This window comes from Lissotriton helveticus, chromosome 6 (genome assembly GCF_964261635.1).
Source record: "Lissotriton helveticus chromosome 6, aLisHel1.1, whole genome shotgun sequence".
In the NCBI taxonomy this organism is placed as follows: domain Eukaryota; kingdom Metazoa; phylum Chordata; class Amphibia; order Caudata; family Salamandridae; genus Lissotriton; species Lissotriton helveticus.
Window position 1 is genome coordinate 2,093,449,215 of NC_136067.1, and position 16,528 is coordinate 2,093,465,742.

Sequence of the window (16,528 nt, forward strand, 5' to 3'; positions counted from 1 at the left end):
ATCAACGTGTAGTGAAGATCGACGCATCCCTCAACTACGGAACCTGCATTCATGCATCTCACTGTTTACCAGTAAAGGTACTTTGTTCACTGGGGCATGCACGGGTCCTGTAGTTGGCCTGAACTTTGACTGTGACCCAGTCTAGTGTGACCAGATAACCCATTTTAGCGCTATTTACTTCTAAGCGCTACAATGCAAATATTCCTTTAAAATTCATTATCTCAACTTCTATACACTGGATTTTTGTTCTTTTGTTCAGAATATAATAATTTATTTTTCGAAACCTATATTGAGTCTTTTTGTGGTGTATTCATTGTGTCACATTGCCTCTTTTGGTTAGGCTGGCAGCTCTGTGCCAACAAACCGGAGGGTGAGCATAGGTAATCTCTAATTGTGTATCTGACTTACTCTGACTAGGATTGTGGTTCCTGCTCGTACAGGGTGATACTCTGACAGCAAGATACTCAGTTTCTAACAGAGTGCTAACCCAATCACAAATGAGAATGAGTGCTAAGGAAAATGATTGCGATAGATACAAAAGCTTGTTGTAGAGTAGGCAGCTGTCCATGGGAACACTGCCAACATTTAAACAAACAAACTAAAAAAAGATCTTTTATTTTTAAATGCAGCCTCTTTAAAGGAAAATTGATGGCTCTTTTCAAAAAACAAACTGACTTTATTTAAAATGAGAACCCTGACATAAGGGTCTACTGACCCAAAGGTCAGCATCCCTGTAATGGCAACCAATAGTAGCGAGTCACAATTTGTGACCCACTATAGTTTGGAATTTTGTGAACTAAACTATTTGTACATAGGTTGGTTCGAAAAAATCCTTTTTTATTTGTAGAAGCCGACTAGTTTTTGTAAATGGAAATTATGTATATCAATTAATTATGCAGGTATTGTATATCTCTAAAGCATTTATTCTAATAGTGTAAATATACTGCATCTCTTATGAAAATAAATAACACTGACTGGATAACATAATGATTGAAGTCATTTGAATGTTCAGAGTACCTACCTTTGTAAACCTACTCCACTCTTTCCGAGTAAGCCTTGAGTGTTTAAACTCACTGCCCTTTTAATATTATAGGCCAAATGGAGGTTATTGGCCTTTCAGTGAGCTCACAGTAGAATCTAGTTTCTGAGGTTGCAGGGACAACAGGCAAGACTTGTTACTGGGATTGCCAAGGTGCCCTTGAGTACCTTTCCCTCAGAAGAATGTCCTCGGCACAAATAATAGTAATGGAAAGCTAAATGCCATACAGACACCTTCAAGACCATGGCCAGGTTGTGCTGTGGACCCCCACGTGTTGACCTAACTTTATCTGCCATTGCCAGACCCCATTGTCAGCCATTAAACGTCTTGAGAATGCAGACTATATTCAACTCTACTCAGGGGCTAAGATACAGGAAAACTCACCGCCAAAATATCACATATATTAAAATAGTTTCCCAATGATATGGCAATTACAGAAAGAAAAGGTCCCCAATGAGTACTTTTATAGACCTTGGACTGCTGATAGTTTATATCTGTCTTCCTCTGTGGTGGAGTTAGGACATGCAGCACATTAATGACTGGTCCAGGGACACGGACTGCACTTCCCTCCATGCTTCACTCACTGTATTGGCTAAATGGCCATAATTTGTTTATTTCTAAATGTATAATTGGCTTCTGGTCATGCTGTGAACCTGTGCAGTGATGTGGAATGCTCTCATTCTACAGCCCCAGGACCAGCAAGTTGAACATTCATTCCTGTTGCCCCATATGAAAATTAAGCTCAGAAAGGGTGGTGCCAAAACAAAGCTTTACACTTGGTAACGGCACCCTTACAAACCATTGTGACCCTGTTTATTGGCAACATAATGAATGGTGTTGCTGATTCCCTCAAGCCTGGAACAGTGCATGTTGCACATAGCACAAAGTAAAAGTACCTTGTACAACTCTCTCACATGCCTGGCAGGGGCTTAACCCCCAACACTGCTTTTAAATAAACCACTTGCAGAATACACAAGAATACACAAGTATACACACTGCTAACACAATTTGCTGATTATGTTTCAGGTGTCGTGATGGTGCAACATTTGGTTATGCAGAAGAGGCCAATATTGCGGGTAGGACCTGTGCATGTATCACATCCCATGGTAGGCAGTAGGGTCCTACTGCCTGTCATCTGACAGATGGCCCTGGAGATCTATGACCATAAATGCAGCATCATGATAGTACCATAATGTACAGTGTAATGTGTGCCCCACTCCAGAGTGTGGGTGAACAGAAGCATGCGGTTTGTGCGCTGTATAGAAATATCTATATGGGTAAAATGAAAACCCAGAGCAAATATGTAACTTATCTAGGCCTGGATGGACCATTAACTTCCGAAGGCAAAAGTCTAGCTGGACAGTTGCATGGAATCTTCCAGGGTTGATAAACTGCTGATATGTTGTAAGTGTTGCTGCATGCAGTCACTGCCCATCTGTGTTCTATCACCCAAACAAGGCCTGGCCTGGTACCTGACGATGAAGCCTTCTTTGACATTGCAAAATGGCCTATTCTGCATGGTCACACCCCAATTTGTTTGCCTTCCTTCTACTACATATCATAATTTCTTTTTTGTGTGCCATAAGACTCTGAGAATGGTACCACTGCCAACCAGTGCTAAAGTGCATATGCTCGCTCCTTTAAACATAGTAACATTGGGTCATGCCCAATTGGCATATTTCATTTATGTATACATCCCTTGTACAGTGCACTACATGTGTCTAAGACCTATAAATTAAAAGCTACTAGTGGGCCTGCAGCACTGACTGTGCCACCCATTTACGTAGCTCTTTAACCATGTCTTAGAACTGCCATTACAGAGCCTATATGTGAAGTTTGCACTGCTATGTCGACCTGCGATTTCTTTGTTTTGCCAGGTCCAAACCTTTTTTTATTCATATAAGTTACCCCTAAGGCAGGCCCTGGAAAATTCAGAGGGAAGGGGGCAATGCATGTAAATGGCAGGACAAGTATTTTAGTGTTTCATGTCCTGGTTGTGAAAAATTCTCAGTCGTGTTTCTCAACTGCAAGGCCTAGATCTTACATAGGAAAACATTCGTATTACCTTTTTACATTTTAGAAGTGTAATTTCCAATTGGAAAGAGATAAACCCTTTACGTCTGGTGTCTCTGGGATCACAATTTAAAATTCAAACTTACGGTGGAATCAGATTTTAAGTTTCAGTTCTAAAACTGCCATTGTCCATAATTTTGCAGTGTTTGCTATGTTCTCCCAAAGTGGCCAAGCGTATGCCCAGATGTGGAAACGGTTCAAGTCAGCCTGGCTGATGAGGGGTGTTACCCCAAGACAGGTCCCAGGATGCCTGTTTCCGGTCCAGGGAAGACCTGGCCTGGCAGTTCAGGCAGGAAATGTTCACATGAGGAGCAGGGTCAAGACTGATTTGCTTATGGCTGCGTCCAAACTGGCATAGTGAGCAAAAGGATAGATTAACCCCAGATCTCTTGACTGCGGGTGAGTGGTTGATTTGTTTCAGCACCCCATCCATCATCTTGATTTTTATTAAGTTGGCATTTTCTTCCTTCTGCCATTTGGTGCCGTAGCCTATCCCTGATCACATGGTTGGAGACCATATTGAGTACATTCCCATAAAAGCAATTTTACTTAAAAAGTTTTGACTGACCCCTTCAAAGTACCGCCATAGGTTCAGGGATAGCCAGCAGCTCCGCAGTTAGTCCTGGGAAGATTGTGTGGATTACTCCAGCAAATAGAGCACATGCTAAGTATTTGTTTTATTGAGTTCCAACAGCACCTAGTTGACAGTAAGCTGACTGACCCCAGGAAACTTGCTGAGGGGACAGACCTCTGGGTCAGCATCAGACTGTCCAAAAAGGTACCTGGGAGTGACCCCAAGAGGGGTGATTTAGGTTTCTTTCAGCAGGGTGAATGGGAGTTTGCAAAGGAGCCACAAATGGCAAAGAGTTGGGGGGTGGGGTCCCATGTCCCATCTGATAAACAAGGGGGTGGTTCTGGTGGGTGGTGGCCCAGGGCACCTCAGTTCCAACCCCACTGCTTAGAGTTCTCCCACTTAGGACACAAGCCGGGGGCGGGGGGGAGGGGGTCTGACAGTCCAAAGAAACTACCCAAGATGGCCTTTGGGGTTGGTGGCATGGATGGACTGGCTAGTCAGGCAAGCCAGCAATCCCCGGAGGCAGAAGCACAAGGAGACCGGTTTTGACACTTGGAGCCTGGTTTTGGCCTACAGGAGTGTTGGTGTCCATTACGCACTGCCAGCGGCAACCTGAAAGAGTTGCTCTGGTTCTAGCAAGCATTAGCAAATCTGCACATGGGGGCTACATTTATAATTTTTGCAGGGCCATTTTATGTTCCCAGTCCAGCCATGGTAAGTATTCTCCTGGGGCAGGTCATATACCAAGCCATGCTCTCCCCGACTCAGAGGGTGAGCTTGTGATCCCTGGGGATGAGAGCTGCCACTTTCATCAGGTGAAAGTGAATGGGGTCCCAGTCGGTGCTCTCAGGGACACCGTGGTTAGCCAGACCATAGTAGTGGAAAGGCTAGTTACCCCAGAGCAGTATACCAGCAAGGTGTGTAAGGTAGCTCAGGCCCATGGACAGGACTTCTTCCGACTTACGGCCCTGGCATACCTGGATTGGGGTGTGGAGGTGACCCAGAGGAGGGTCACAGTTAGTGCCCGGATGTCCACAGGCTGCAGTTTGCTGGAATAGTTGTCCCTGGTGTCAGGAGAATTGAGAGGGGCGGTTTCCAAGAGCTCACTGACAGTTCAGTTTTCTGGGAGTACCACTCTCAAGCAGAGGGTACAGGAGCCTAGATGGAGGGACAGGGTGAGGGAGAGTTCTCCTCTGTTCCATGTTCAGCCTCAGCGTACAGATCGTGGGTTAAATTTCCAATGTCAAGATACCACCCCAAACTGGTGGGAGGTAGGGTGGAAGTAGAGGTGAAAGCACCTGGGGCTACTGCCCTCCGACTCTGGGACACCTCAGAGAATTCTCAGAAGCCCATAGGGTACTCCTTGCCAGTCCCATTATCCCAGCTAAGGGCCTGTATCTAGGAGCGTATGGCCCAGGGCCCGGCTCCTGCACCTCACAGCTCTAAGTGGCCTCTGTTGGTTTCTGTCCTTATGGGCAGAGTTTTCCATGTGTTGTGGACAGAAGTCTGATTTCAGGAGTGAAATGGGCCACATCACTTTGTTGGCCATGGTGGTACTGTCTGCCTACTGGGATGCACCTGTCAGCAAGTTAAGGTTAGGTGATGCACAGATGGGGTCCACAAGTGAGGAGAAAGGTTCCCCATTGGTCAGTTTGGTGGCTCAGGAGAGCATATACAGAGGGATCCAACTGAGTTCAGAGAGGGTTAGAACTAAAAAGTGCCACTGTCCACGATCTATCGCCTAAGCAGGGAAATCCATCAAGGTATTGATCAGTCCTCTTTTAACTTTAGGCTGGAGGGGGTTGTATTGGAAAGCCCACAAACTTTAGGTATGCCATTACAGAGCCTATATGCAGTTTACACTGCCATGTCGACCTGCAATTTCTTTTTGCCTTCCTCCTACTAATTATAGCTAAATTTGTTTTTGTTGGTCTTAGGACTCACAGCTAACCAGTGCTAAAGTGCACATGCTCCCTCCTTTAAACATGGTAACATTGACTCATACCCAACTGACATATATAATTTACTTAGAAGTCCCTCGTACAGTGCACTACATGTGCCCAGGGTCTGTAAATTAAATGCTACCAGTGGGCTTGCAGCATTCATTGTGTTACCTACTTAAGTAACCCTTTAACCATGGCTCATGTCTCACTGCAGAGCCTTTATGTGCAGTTTACCCTGACATGTCGAACTGGCAAAATAAACACTTTGCCAGGCCCAACCTTTCCCTTACCCCTAAGGTAGGCCCTAGACAACCCAGAGGTCAGAGTGCAATGTATTTGAAAAGGCAGGACATGTATTTTTAAGTTTTACATGTTTTAGTAAGGAAAAATTCTCAGTTGTGTTTTACTACTGCAGGACCTATCTCTCACATAGAATAAGATTGGGATTACCTTATTCAATTCTATAAGTGTAATTTCCATTTGGAAATAAATAAACCCTTCAAGCCTGGTGTCTCTGGAACCACAATTTAAAATCCAAACTTATGGTCAATCATATGTTAAATTGCAATACTGAAAATAACACTTTTAGAAAATTTAAACAACAGAAATTGTTCTGTCGGGGAACACAAATAAATTGAGAAATGTATTGAATAAACAATTAAAAGCGATATATCCAAGGAGGGATATATGGAGAAACAAACACTGACCACAATAGTTATAAAGGTTAGTCTTTTAGTGTAAACCTTATGGTAATTGAATTTACAGTTATTTGAATAGCTGTCCAAAACAAACAACACAAATCAACTGTGTATGCATTGAGTGAATAAGTCGTGACTGGTGACCAAATGTTGCGAATATTTGGAGAAATTACAATCATATAGATACAACATTACAACAAAGAAGTCCACTTTAGAATACAGTAGTCTCAAAAAAGGTTATTTATCTCTTTGTTTTGTTGAGGCTCAGTGTGGACGGAAACATAACATCGACGTTTCGACCCGAGATAAATGCTCTGATTTGCGTGCATTCGAGGCGGGTCTTCATCAGGACTACAAAAGTGAAAGGGACAGCCTGAAAATGTAAATTAAAAACGGGTGGTCAAGGCCTGATGTGTGTCAGTGATACAAACGAAAATAGGGCTTCAGTCCCCATTGTGCTTACCTTGTTAGAGGTGTATATTTCTTCCAACAGATCCTTCAACTAGGTGATGGAGAGTTTCAGCCGACATACTCCATGAACATGTTTGGCAAATGAATTTCTATAAAAGATAAGGTGAAACTCAGGCCTCTGCTGGTGAACATCATGCCTGCATATCGTATTTAAAAGACTGGTTGAACCCTACCGTTTTCTTTCGGTATAATCTTCAGTACCGTCCGGTGGGAAGATCGGTCGAATAAGTGCCGCAGCAGCGATCACCTGAAAGATTAGTAACGAGGGTCCACTGTCAAATCACGATGGCTTGAGACAAGGCTGCACAACTGATGTTAAGCCTCTAGTGACTGTAGTTAAACGTCACCGTCACCGCGTGAGAAGTGATCTTTAAAAAATAGTGGAGATCATGAAAGGACTGTTGCGAGGCCATGTTCATATCGATTAGATCAGGCATGGCAAGTGTCAAATGACTACCGAAGACGTTTGTGCACATGCCGCTGTGTTAATCAAAAACAGTCTAAGCATGCACGACACTGAGCAATTAAACAAACATCCCGCTGTAGTACGCAATCTATGTAAAAACATCACCATAGACACAGGATAATAAGGAATTAATTATGCTGTCGGGAAACTCTTGGCAAGTTAAACTGTTTAAAAAGAACCCGGATACGTATCGTAAATGCAGTGCCGTGAAGTTAACCGGTTCGAGTATGGTCGTGAAACATCCAGGCCCAATTAACATGTGGGATTTTAAAGTGACTATTAAACCGGAGAGATATACCCTTGCCTCTTGCTTCGGTTTCAGAAGGTCAAAGCAAACGATGCTGCTCGTTGTGCGGGGTCTATGAGGGCAAACACTTACTTTGGAAGAAGGGAAGCAGCGAGGACGTCTCACTCTGTCTGTGGTGCATCGGTAACTGACCGCGAGAGCAAAAACCGTGCTCTCTCTATATGGCCTGCGTTGCCGGTGCCGTACGTGCTGCGATGGAATACATAGCTGATCGAGGAACAATCGATACGAGCCGCTGAAAGTGTTCCTACTTGGTGGGGTCAATGATATGACTACCTACAGTGATGCCTCACAGTGAATGTGCACGAGTTCACACAATAAAAGTCGGCAGTTGTGTCTGTTATCATGTTCCTAAATGGAGGCCAGTCAGGTCTGGAACAATATTCGTTTATAAAACCCGGCAAACACATTCGACATAGTGTGACATATCGGAACAATATTCGTATTATAAAACCTGGCAAACACATTCGACATAGTGTGACATATTGGAACAATATTCGTATTATAAAACCCGGCAAACACATTCGACATAGTGTGACATATTGGAACAATATTCGTTTTATAAAACCGGCAAACACATTCGACATAGTGTGACATATTGGAACAATATTTGTATTATAAAACCGGCAAACACATTCGACATAGTGTGACATATTGGAACAATATTAGTATTATAAAACCGGCAAACACATTCGACATAGTGTGACATATTGGAACAATATTCGTATTATCAAACCGGCAAACACATTCGACATAGTGAGACATATCGGAACAATATTCGTAATTATAAAACCGGCAAACACATTCGACATAGTGTGACATATTGGAAGAATATTCGTATTATAAAACCCGGCAAACACTTCGACGTAGTGTGACATATTGAAAATAACACACTAATGTATAAATCAAGCCTTTTCTAACTGTGCAGTTTCATGTGACATAATGTGGCTTATTTGGAACCATTTTACACATGGCGTGGTAATCTGGCATGCTTAGACTGTTTTTGATTAACACAGCGGCATGTGCACAAATGTCTTTGGTAGTCATTTGACACTTGCCATGCCTGATCTAATCCATATGAACATGGCCTCGCAACAGTCCTTTCATGATGTCCACCCTTTTTTAAAGATCACTTCTCACGCGGTGACAGTGACGTTTAACTACAGTCACTAGAGGCTTAACATCAGTTGTGCAGCCTTGTCTCAAGCCATCGTGATTTGACAGTGGACCCCCGTTACTAATCTTTCAGGTGATCGCTGCTGCAGCACTTATTCGACCGATCTTCCCACCAGACGGTACTGAAGATTATACCCAAAGAAAACGGTAGGCTTCAACCAGTCTTTTAAATACGATATGCAGGCATGATGTTCACCAGCAGAGGCCTGAGTTTCACCTTATCTTTTATAGAATCTCATTTGCCAAACATGTTCATGGAGTATGTCGGCTGACACTCTCCATCACCTAGTTGAAGGATCTGTTGGAAGAAATATACACCTCTAACAAGGTGAGCACAATGGGGACTGAAGCCCTATTTTCGTTTGTATCACTGACAGACATCAGGCCTTGACCACCCGTTTTTAATTTACATTTGCAGGCTGTCCCTTTCACTTTTGTAGTCCTGATGAAGACCCGCCTCGAATGCACGCAAATCAGAGCATTTATCTCGGGTCGAAACGTCGACGTTATGTTTCCGTCCACACTGAGCCTCAACAAAACAAAGAGATAAATAACCTTGTTTGAGATTACTGTATTTTAAAGTGGACTTCTTTCTTGTAATGTTGTATCTATATGTTTGCTTATGCTTGTACTTTCTCCAAATATTCACAACATTTGGTCACCAGTCACGACTTATTCACTCAATGTATACACAGTTGATGTGTGTTGTTTGTTTTTTACAGCTATTCAAAGAACTGTAAATTCAATTACCATTAGGTTTACAATAAAAGATTAACCTTTATAACTATTGTGGTCAGTGGTTGTTTCACCATAGATCCCTCTTTGGATAATTGTGTATTCAATACATTTCTCAATTTATTTGTGTTCCCCGACAGAACCATTTCTGTTGTTTACCTTATGTAACCTGGTTCTGAGGGTTACTGGGTTACCCCATTACTCCTAATGACTTTTAGAAAAGTGGCATTTTCTTGCCTTAACATTTGGTACTTGCAGCCTCTCTCTGGTCTCATGAGTGGGTGTAGTTGCCAGTTGGACTTTGTGTATTTCTCCTCAACAGCCACACAAAATGGCAGTTTAGGTGTAAGTGAAGGGGGCATGCTGCCAGGATGGGGGGGATGTATGGAACTCAATGCACTTCAAAGACACTCTCTAGAAGCTTCTCCCACCTTCCAGAACCAGTACACACATGTATAAAAGAAGGACCACAGACACCACCACTTATTTCAACTTATTTAAACTTCTAGACCTGTGGACACTCTACTAGGATGGAGGACTGCTGTGCTGATGAAAGGACTACCACACTGCTGGACTGCTACTCTAAAGGAGCTGCGGCCTTGCTGTGCTGACCTCCTACCTGTGGATATCTAGCCTGGGAAAGAATCACTGGACCTTCAACTCCATCTCGAGGCCAAGGCCCCAGAGTGGCTCAAAGGGCTAGTCTGCAGGCCTGCTGATCTGAGCCTCAGGGACATAACAGGCTACACAGCAACTACTGGACCAGTCTACAGCAAGATCCTTACTCCTAAAATGTGCCCTTTGGGTCCTGGAACCTTGATGTGGCTCTTGAGAGCTTAGATTTAAGCTTTTGGGCTCTTTCCAAAAGACCCACATTGCACCAGAACCGTGACATTTGCATCAAAAATGGCATGTGATGGTATTACGTGGGCTATGTGGTAGCTCCTGGGCATAAGACGGTGAGAAGCACCTATGCATAGGATGCTGTACCTGGGCATATGATAACAGTAAATTATGGTAGCGCATGGGTATGTATAGCAGTATGTTGGGGATAGGAAGGTGTAGACACTTGGATAAAGAAGCCTTATCTCACAGTTTAACTTTTCATATCAGGCCCAGGGTTGTTAGTGATTTACATCAGACAAGCCTCTGTTTAGGGTGATATAGTTGGAGTAAAACAATGAGTCAGAATAATAGCCATAGGGATTGCAAGTGGACTAGACTGTGTGTAAGAATTTCTAACATCACATGTGTTTGAGGAAACACCCTAAATGCCAAGGCTATGCAGAGATGTGGATCCCTTGCTTGTTGTATTACAGGATCCAAGTGATACCTCCCTGAACAGGCCTCACAAGACTGAAAGCAGTCTAGGGCTATATGTTTCTTTCAGGAGGGGCTTTGCCTGGCAGTTGTTGATGAGCTGTTCCCATGAGGAGTAGGGGAGCAGGATCAGTGCTGATTTGCTTAAGGCCAGTCTGTGCCTGGAGTGTTAATCAATGGGTTACAAATAGACATTTAAGACTACACGAAGGTGTAGCACTTTGAACTTGGGTATTAGATAAAGACAGGCCTGTTGAATTCGTTAAAGGGGGTTTAAGATTGGTCTCTTCTGAGGTGGGGACAATAGAGGAGATTCTCTGCTACTTACCAAGTAGTCAGAACCCAACATGTCACTAACAAAGACAAAGCTTTATTTTATCGCTCTCTAGAGAGGAATGCTGGCTTGAGGTTCTGTCAGACAGAGTATGAGATTAGACATCACATTCAACAGTGTCGGAGATTGTGTACGCTAGTTTGCGACAAATGTTAACATTTAATAGAGGAAGAAAAAAGTGAAGAAATAATGCGCCCCCAGGGCAAGGGCTCAAAAAATATTTTCACTCTAGGAATGTGCTTGAAAATCAAAGTTTATTTTGTGCAACACATTTCGACCTTGTGGTCTTTTTCACAGTCTGAATTGCTCAAGTGTTCACCCAACATAAATGCAATGTGAATACAATCAACATAGAAAACGGACATCTCGTCCTGATGCCCTTATATACAGTAATGACATACCCTTTCTACAGGTTGGAAAGACATACTGTTGTTAGGCAATGCGAGGTTCAAAAGACAATTCTGGCAATATCATGAATTCTTAATAGCATGCCACATGTGCTGGGGACACATCAAATTAATGAGGAATGCACATATAAACATTATAATAAGCATCAATAAAAGTCACCCATCGGTCATGTGACCAGAGATATATATTACATGCAAATACATCCGTGAAACAGAGGAATGCAAATCAGAAAAACAAAATGAAGAAAATAAAGGAAGATATGACAATGGGGTATCAACACATTAAATCTCATGCATCAACCAAAGTCATCGCAATAGAATCCCAGGCAAGTAACCATGCACATTTATTCACAACACAGATTGTCACTATAAATTCATGAATGAAACTTTCTACATGCAAGTAAATCCTTTCATGAGTCTTGTGAATTGCAAAAATCAAATTAGATAAATGGTTATACACTATCACAGAAAGGTCAGATCCAGGCATGCAGGTATTTTTTCAGAGAAAAATCTATTAATTTTACGAGCACTCTATGATGTTGATTGACATGCTAATGTTTTACCTGGACAATAATGTTTTCCTGTTTGAGGACAGATGGTATCGACAATTGGTCGAGACAGGAACGGGCAGTTGCTATATGTCCCGAGCTATGCTGGAATTTTCATGAGATGGTGGGAGGAGTGACATGTGCGGGTGGATGAGAATGAACACTTGACCATAGATGTCATCTTTAGGACGATGTATACTGAAGACTTGTTTGTGATCTGGGATGGACCTAAGCAAGAACTGGACAGTTTCCTTACAGATATACCCTAGTGGCAGCTGTGGAAATTTGAGAATGGTGAGGCGTAAGAGCAATGAAGGGGTTTTTGTGGATGATCGAATCAAGTGAGCTGACGTTTATGAGGGAGCACTGATCTCCCCTTGAGATTTATTTTTAATAATTGTGAATTCTGGTGCAATTTTCAGCACCATTTCTATGATGTTTCACACCCGTAGTTATGATAAAGTTAAACCACATCTCCCATCACTTTTATATCTTTATCTGAAAAAGTAGGAGTGGTTAACAGTTGCACGTTTGATGTTGGGTGTTTTTAACAGAAATATGTGAAGATTGCATTTTGGATTGTAATCTCTGGGTTGGGTAGGGAGTCGTACTATGGAAATTATTTGAAGTTTTTTGAGAGACTGGTACTTTATGGCAGATTTAGTCACGGGTGGGTAGTCTAATAGAGGTTTTGATCTGACTGTTAGACTCCCTACGAGTATTAATGTTAGGAAAATTAGTCAAAAGTAAGATGAGCATTCACAGTTGTATTTGCTTATACAACCTACACTACAGGGATAACACATGCGCCTTGCCAAGTGTTGATTGTGTACATTATGAGCAATAGTGGCTGTATTATGTGACACTGAAAACGCCAACTGTTAGTCACAAATTGAACCGAACATTTGGGACTTATCAAATTGCTCCACACTTCCAGACATCGGCAAACAGAGACAGAAGGTAGTTTACAGACATCAGGGCAGCAATGCACATTATTATATTCATAACATACATTTCCTGCCACTTCTTTTGGAAACCAAACACAATATTCCTAAACAGGTTTCCTTTGCTTCCTAACGTATCTCATGACACAAACTGCACGTGACACCGTTATTATTATTGCAAAAACTCTGGTCTCCATATGCCTTTGTTTCCAGCACTTCTGGTGGCAGCCACTCTGCAGGACTTAAAAGTGTGCTGGGTAATTCAAACTTTATATTGAAGTGAATCTCTGTTGGGCCCTATATTCATGGGCTTAACTCAACAGACAAAAACCACTGCTCAATTCCTGAACAAGTAATGAAAATAGTTAAGGCAATCCATGTCCGTGATTAGTTCCTGTTTATAATTTACGTTTTACTCAATCTACATTCCCCAAGAGTGTAAGCCATTTCCAAGATGCGGTGTTTTTGTGCTCTTTTTGTGTAGCAGATTACTCTTGTTTAGTGCCGACTTTGGACTGAGTCACCTCCATGGTTTTAGAATGGGCCATGATAGAGAGTTCTAGAGTTCAGACTGCAGGGACTGCACGGTGCTCATTATGTCTGTCAGTGGCTCAAAAAAGGTGTTATTATGGAAGACTACGTGCACATCCGATTCTAGGACTCTCTACACAGAGCAGCGGTCATGTTAGAAGGCAGCATTCTAAATTCATCCAGATGGAGAAGAAACCCATTTGATGTTTCTGAACAGCAGTCATTTGCCCGGTCTAATTAGGCAACTTGTAAAACATGTGTCTGTGATAAATGACCACATTTCAGAAACATCTAATGCAGACTTACATTCTATGTGCAGAAAGAACGTTGCCTTATTTAGTTAGGAAACCTGCTTGCTAGAAACAGAAGTGAGTGCTGAATAATTCATCTGTTTCTTCTCTGATATTCTGAATTGAAAACGCTGCCATTGCTAAATGCCAGATGATGTGCCTGCTGCTGCGCCTCCTGCACAGAAAGGGATAAAATATAAAATGAAGGAGAATGGCGAGAGCAGAGGGAAAGAGGTAGTAATGGAGGGGTGAACTGTGGCGTGAATGATTTAAAATGAGCAGAGAAATGGAGAAAGAAAAGCAAGAGGAACTGCAGTTCTTTCTAAAGAGATGGGAGGTTAAGTTACCCAACAGTCTTGTCCTGAAATGTGTCCAGGTCCATCTGCCAGGTGTAGATGGAGCTCAGATTTTTTTCAAGACTGAAGCAGCTTGCAGCCTGCCCTGGCATCACTGGACTCATCACTGGACTCTCACGGCCTGCAAGGCATCTTGCAAAAGGCTGTAACCCCTCCTTTTCCAAACTCGTCACCGTGTGACCCTTCGGGAAAGGGTAGCTCTAAAGGACTAGGAGGCCTTCCAGGAGGACAGGGCTGATAGTGGACACGTCCAGGGCCGCTTCAAAATGTGGCACTTTATCACGACATTACTGGACGGTCCCTGGTACCCTAAAGTATATCAAACTGTGCTCTGAATTAATTTGCATGGTGACTTGGCAGGAACTTAATGACTTTGGTTGACGCATGAAATTTAAAGTGTTGATACCCCATTGTTATATCTTCCTATAATTTCTTCATTTTGTTTTTTTAATTTGGTTGCTTCTGTTCCATAGATGAATTTGCATGCAGGAAATAGCGCTGGTTATTTGACCGATGAGTGATTTTTAATGATGTTTTCTATAATGTTTACATATGCATTCCTCATTAACTTGATGTGTAATACAACACATGCAATGACATTGTCAATATTGTCTTTTGTGCCTCGCATTATCTAACAACAGTATGTCTTTCAAACCCATAGTAAGGGTTTGTCATCACTGACTATGGGTGCATCAGGATGAGAGGTCTGTTTTCTATGTTCATTGTATTCACATGCCATTTATGTTGGATGAATACTCGAGCAACTCAGGCTGTGAAAAAGACAACAACGTCGAAAAGTGTTGCCTGATATAAACTTTGATTTGCAAGCACATTCCTGGAGTGCGAATATGTGTGTGCCCTGGACCTGGGAGAGTGGTATGTCTTCTCATTACAGACGGATCCTAGCCCCCTCATTAGCGCCAGCCCAGTGTGGTGAATGTAACCGGCATCCGAAAGGAGACTTTTGTTGTAGGAAGAATAAAGCTTGCACATGTAATTTTTTACACTACAATAAACAATGCAACAGAGAAATAATGGGATGTGAAGAAAGGCAATGGTGAGCAGCACAAACATGCTGTGGCAAATGTAAGTAAGCACACATGACAAAAAGCACGCCTCCCAGTCTGTCCTGGAATACCACATATAAATGTGATTTTTTGCATTTCTAAGCATTTTCTCCTCTACCCGAAGAGGTGTTCCAAGCAAGCAACTGCAAACCACAAGTTCCATACCCTCCCATGTCACACCTATGACAAGCCCCCCTCCGCGCCACACCTGTGACGCGTTCCCCCAAGCTGGCAAAGCAGTGTCATCTGGGAAGGTCTTGTGAACAGAATCAATGGTGCAGCTTCAGGAAATATACATTTGAGCTAAATAAGCTTGATTCTCCAACTCTTTACCAACGAGTTTAACGGTGCCATCCAGTTCAGGATCATAATCTGTAACAAGACAAAGACAGAAAGACTAAATGTATTATTTCTCTAGTGTATTTGCATCATTATACATCACAGCGTGGTAAGTTTATACCCTATCATATGCTTAGGAATGGCGATTCTCCAAATGAAATGAAATGACAATCAAGAATTCATTGAAGACTTGGAGGCTATCATTATGCATATTTCTTTTAATTGCCACTTCAAACCGCTCCTTTAAAAACCTTACACAAAAAAAACTCTAGAACCATAAAACAGGATTGGCTATAAATCATCCCCACATAGAATGCCCATCCTCTTTTAAATGCAAGAAAGCAAGTCCACTTTTCTCCAAAAACACATCTCCAACCAAGCTTTCCAAAAATACTTTTTACAAACTTTCCAAAACAACGTCCTTTCTGTCCTTCTGTTAATGCGTTACGGCAAACAAATAAATCAAACAGCATTTAATACCCCAAGTCCACGTGACAAATCAGAATGCATTAAATACTCCAACACACAATCTGCAAAGAAGAAAATAATAAATCACATTCTTACTGTCCTCTCTCTTTCCTCCTCATTTTACCCTTTTTCCTTTTTAAGGGAGGGGAGAGTGGGATAATGATATCCTCTACGTCTTTATTAAAATTTTGATTCTCACTTCATTTCATTTGGAGAATCGCCATTTCATTACAAGACTAAAGGCTGCCATTATGCATGTTGAAAGCCCTTCAACACCTCATTTGACATATGTTCTACCATCTCATTGAACGTGCTTTAAATGTATCCACATCAATACCAGCTTGTCTCACGCTCCACTTGATCCATCTCGCTATAGAAGCTGTACTTACCAATCCAAACGGCTTTACATAGGACAACAACAATTGATTCTCCCCATCTTTCC

The 16,528-nt window shown here is 42.3% G+C and overlaps 1 protein-coding gene across 9 annotated transcripts in view; it reads right to left on the reverse strand.

The window, feature by feature from the left end:
- The window catches only part of LOC144764028 (uncharacterized), a 1,051,947-nt gene that overhangs the window by 559,585 nt on the left and 475,834 nt on the right, over window positions 1–16,528 (reverse strand). For 8 of the 9 annotated variants that reach the window (XM_078650166.1, XM_078650164.1, XM_078650162.1 and 5 more), the window contains one exon: window positions 15,613–15,651. The exons of the other annotated variant lie outside the window; for it this stretch is intronic. In XM_078650166.1, the coding sequence (XP_078506292.1) occupies window positions 15,613–15,651 (39 nt within the window). The remainder of the gene's footprint in view (window positions 1–15,612; window positions 15,652–16,528) is intronic. 9 annotated transcript variants of the gene reach the window in all.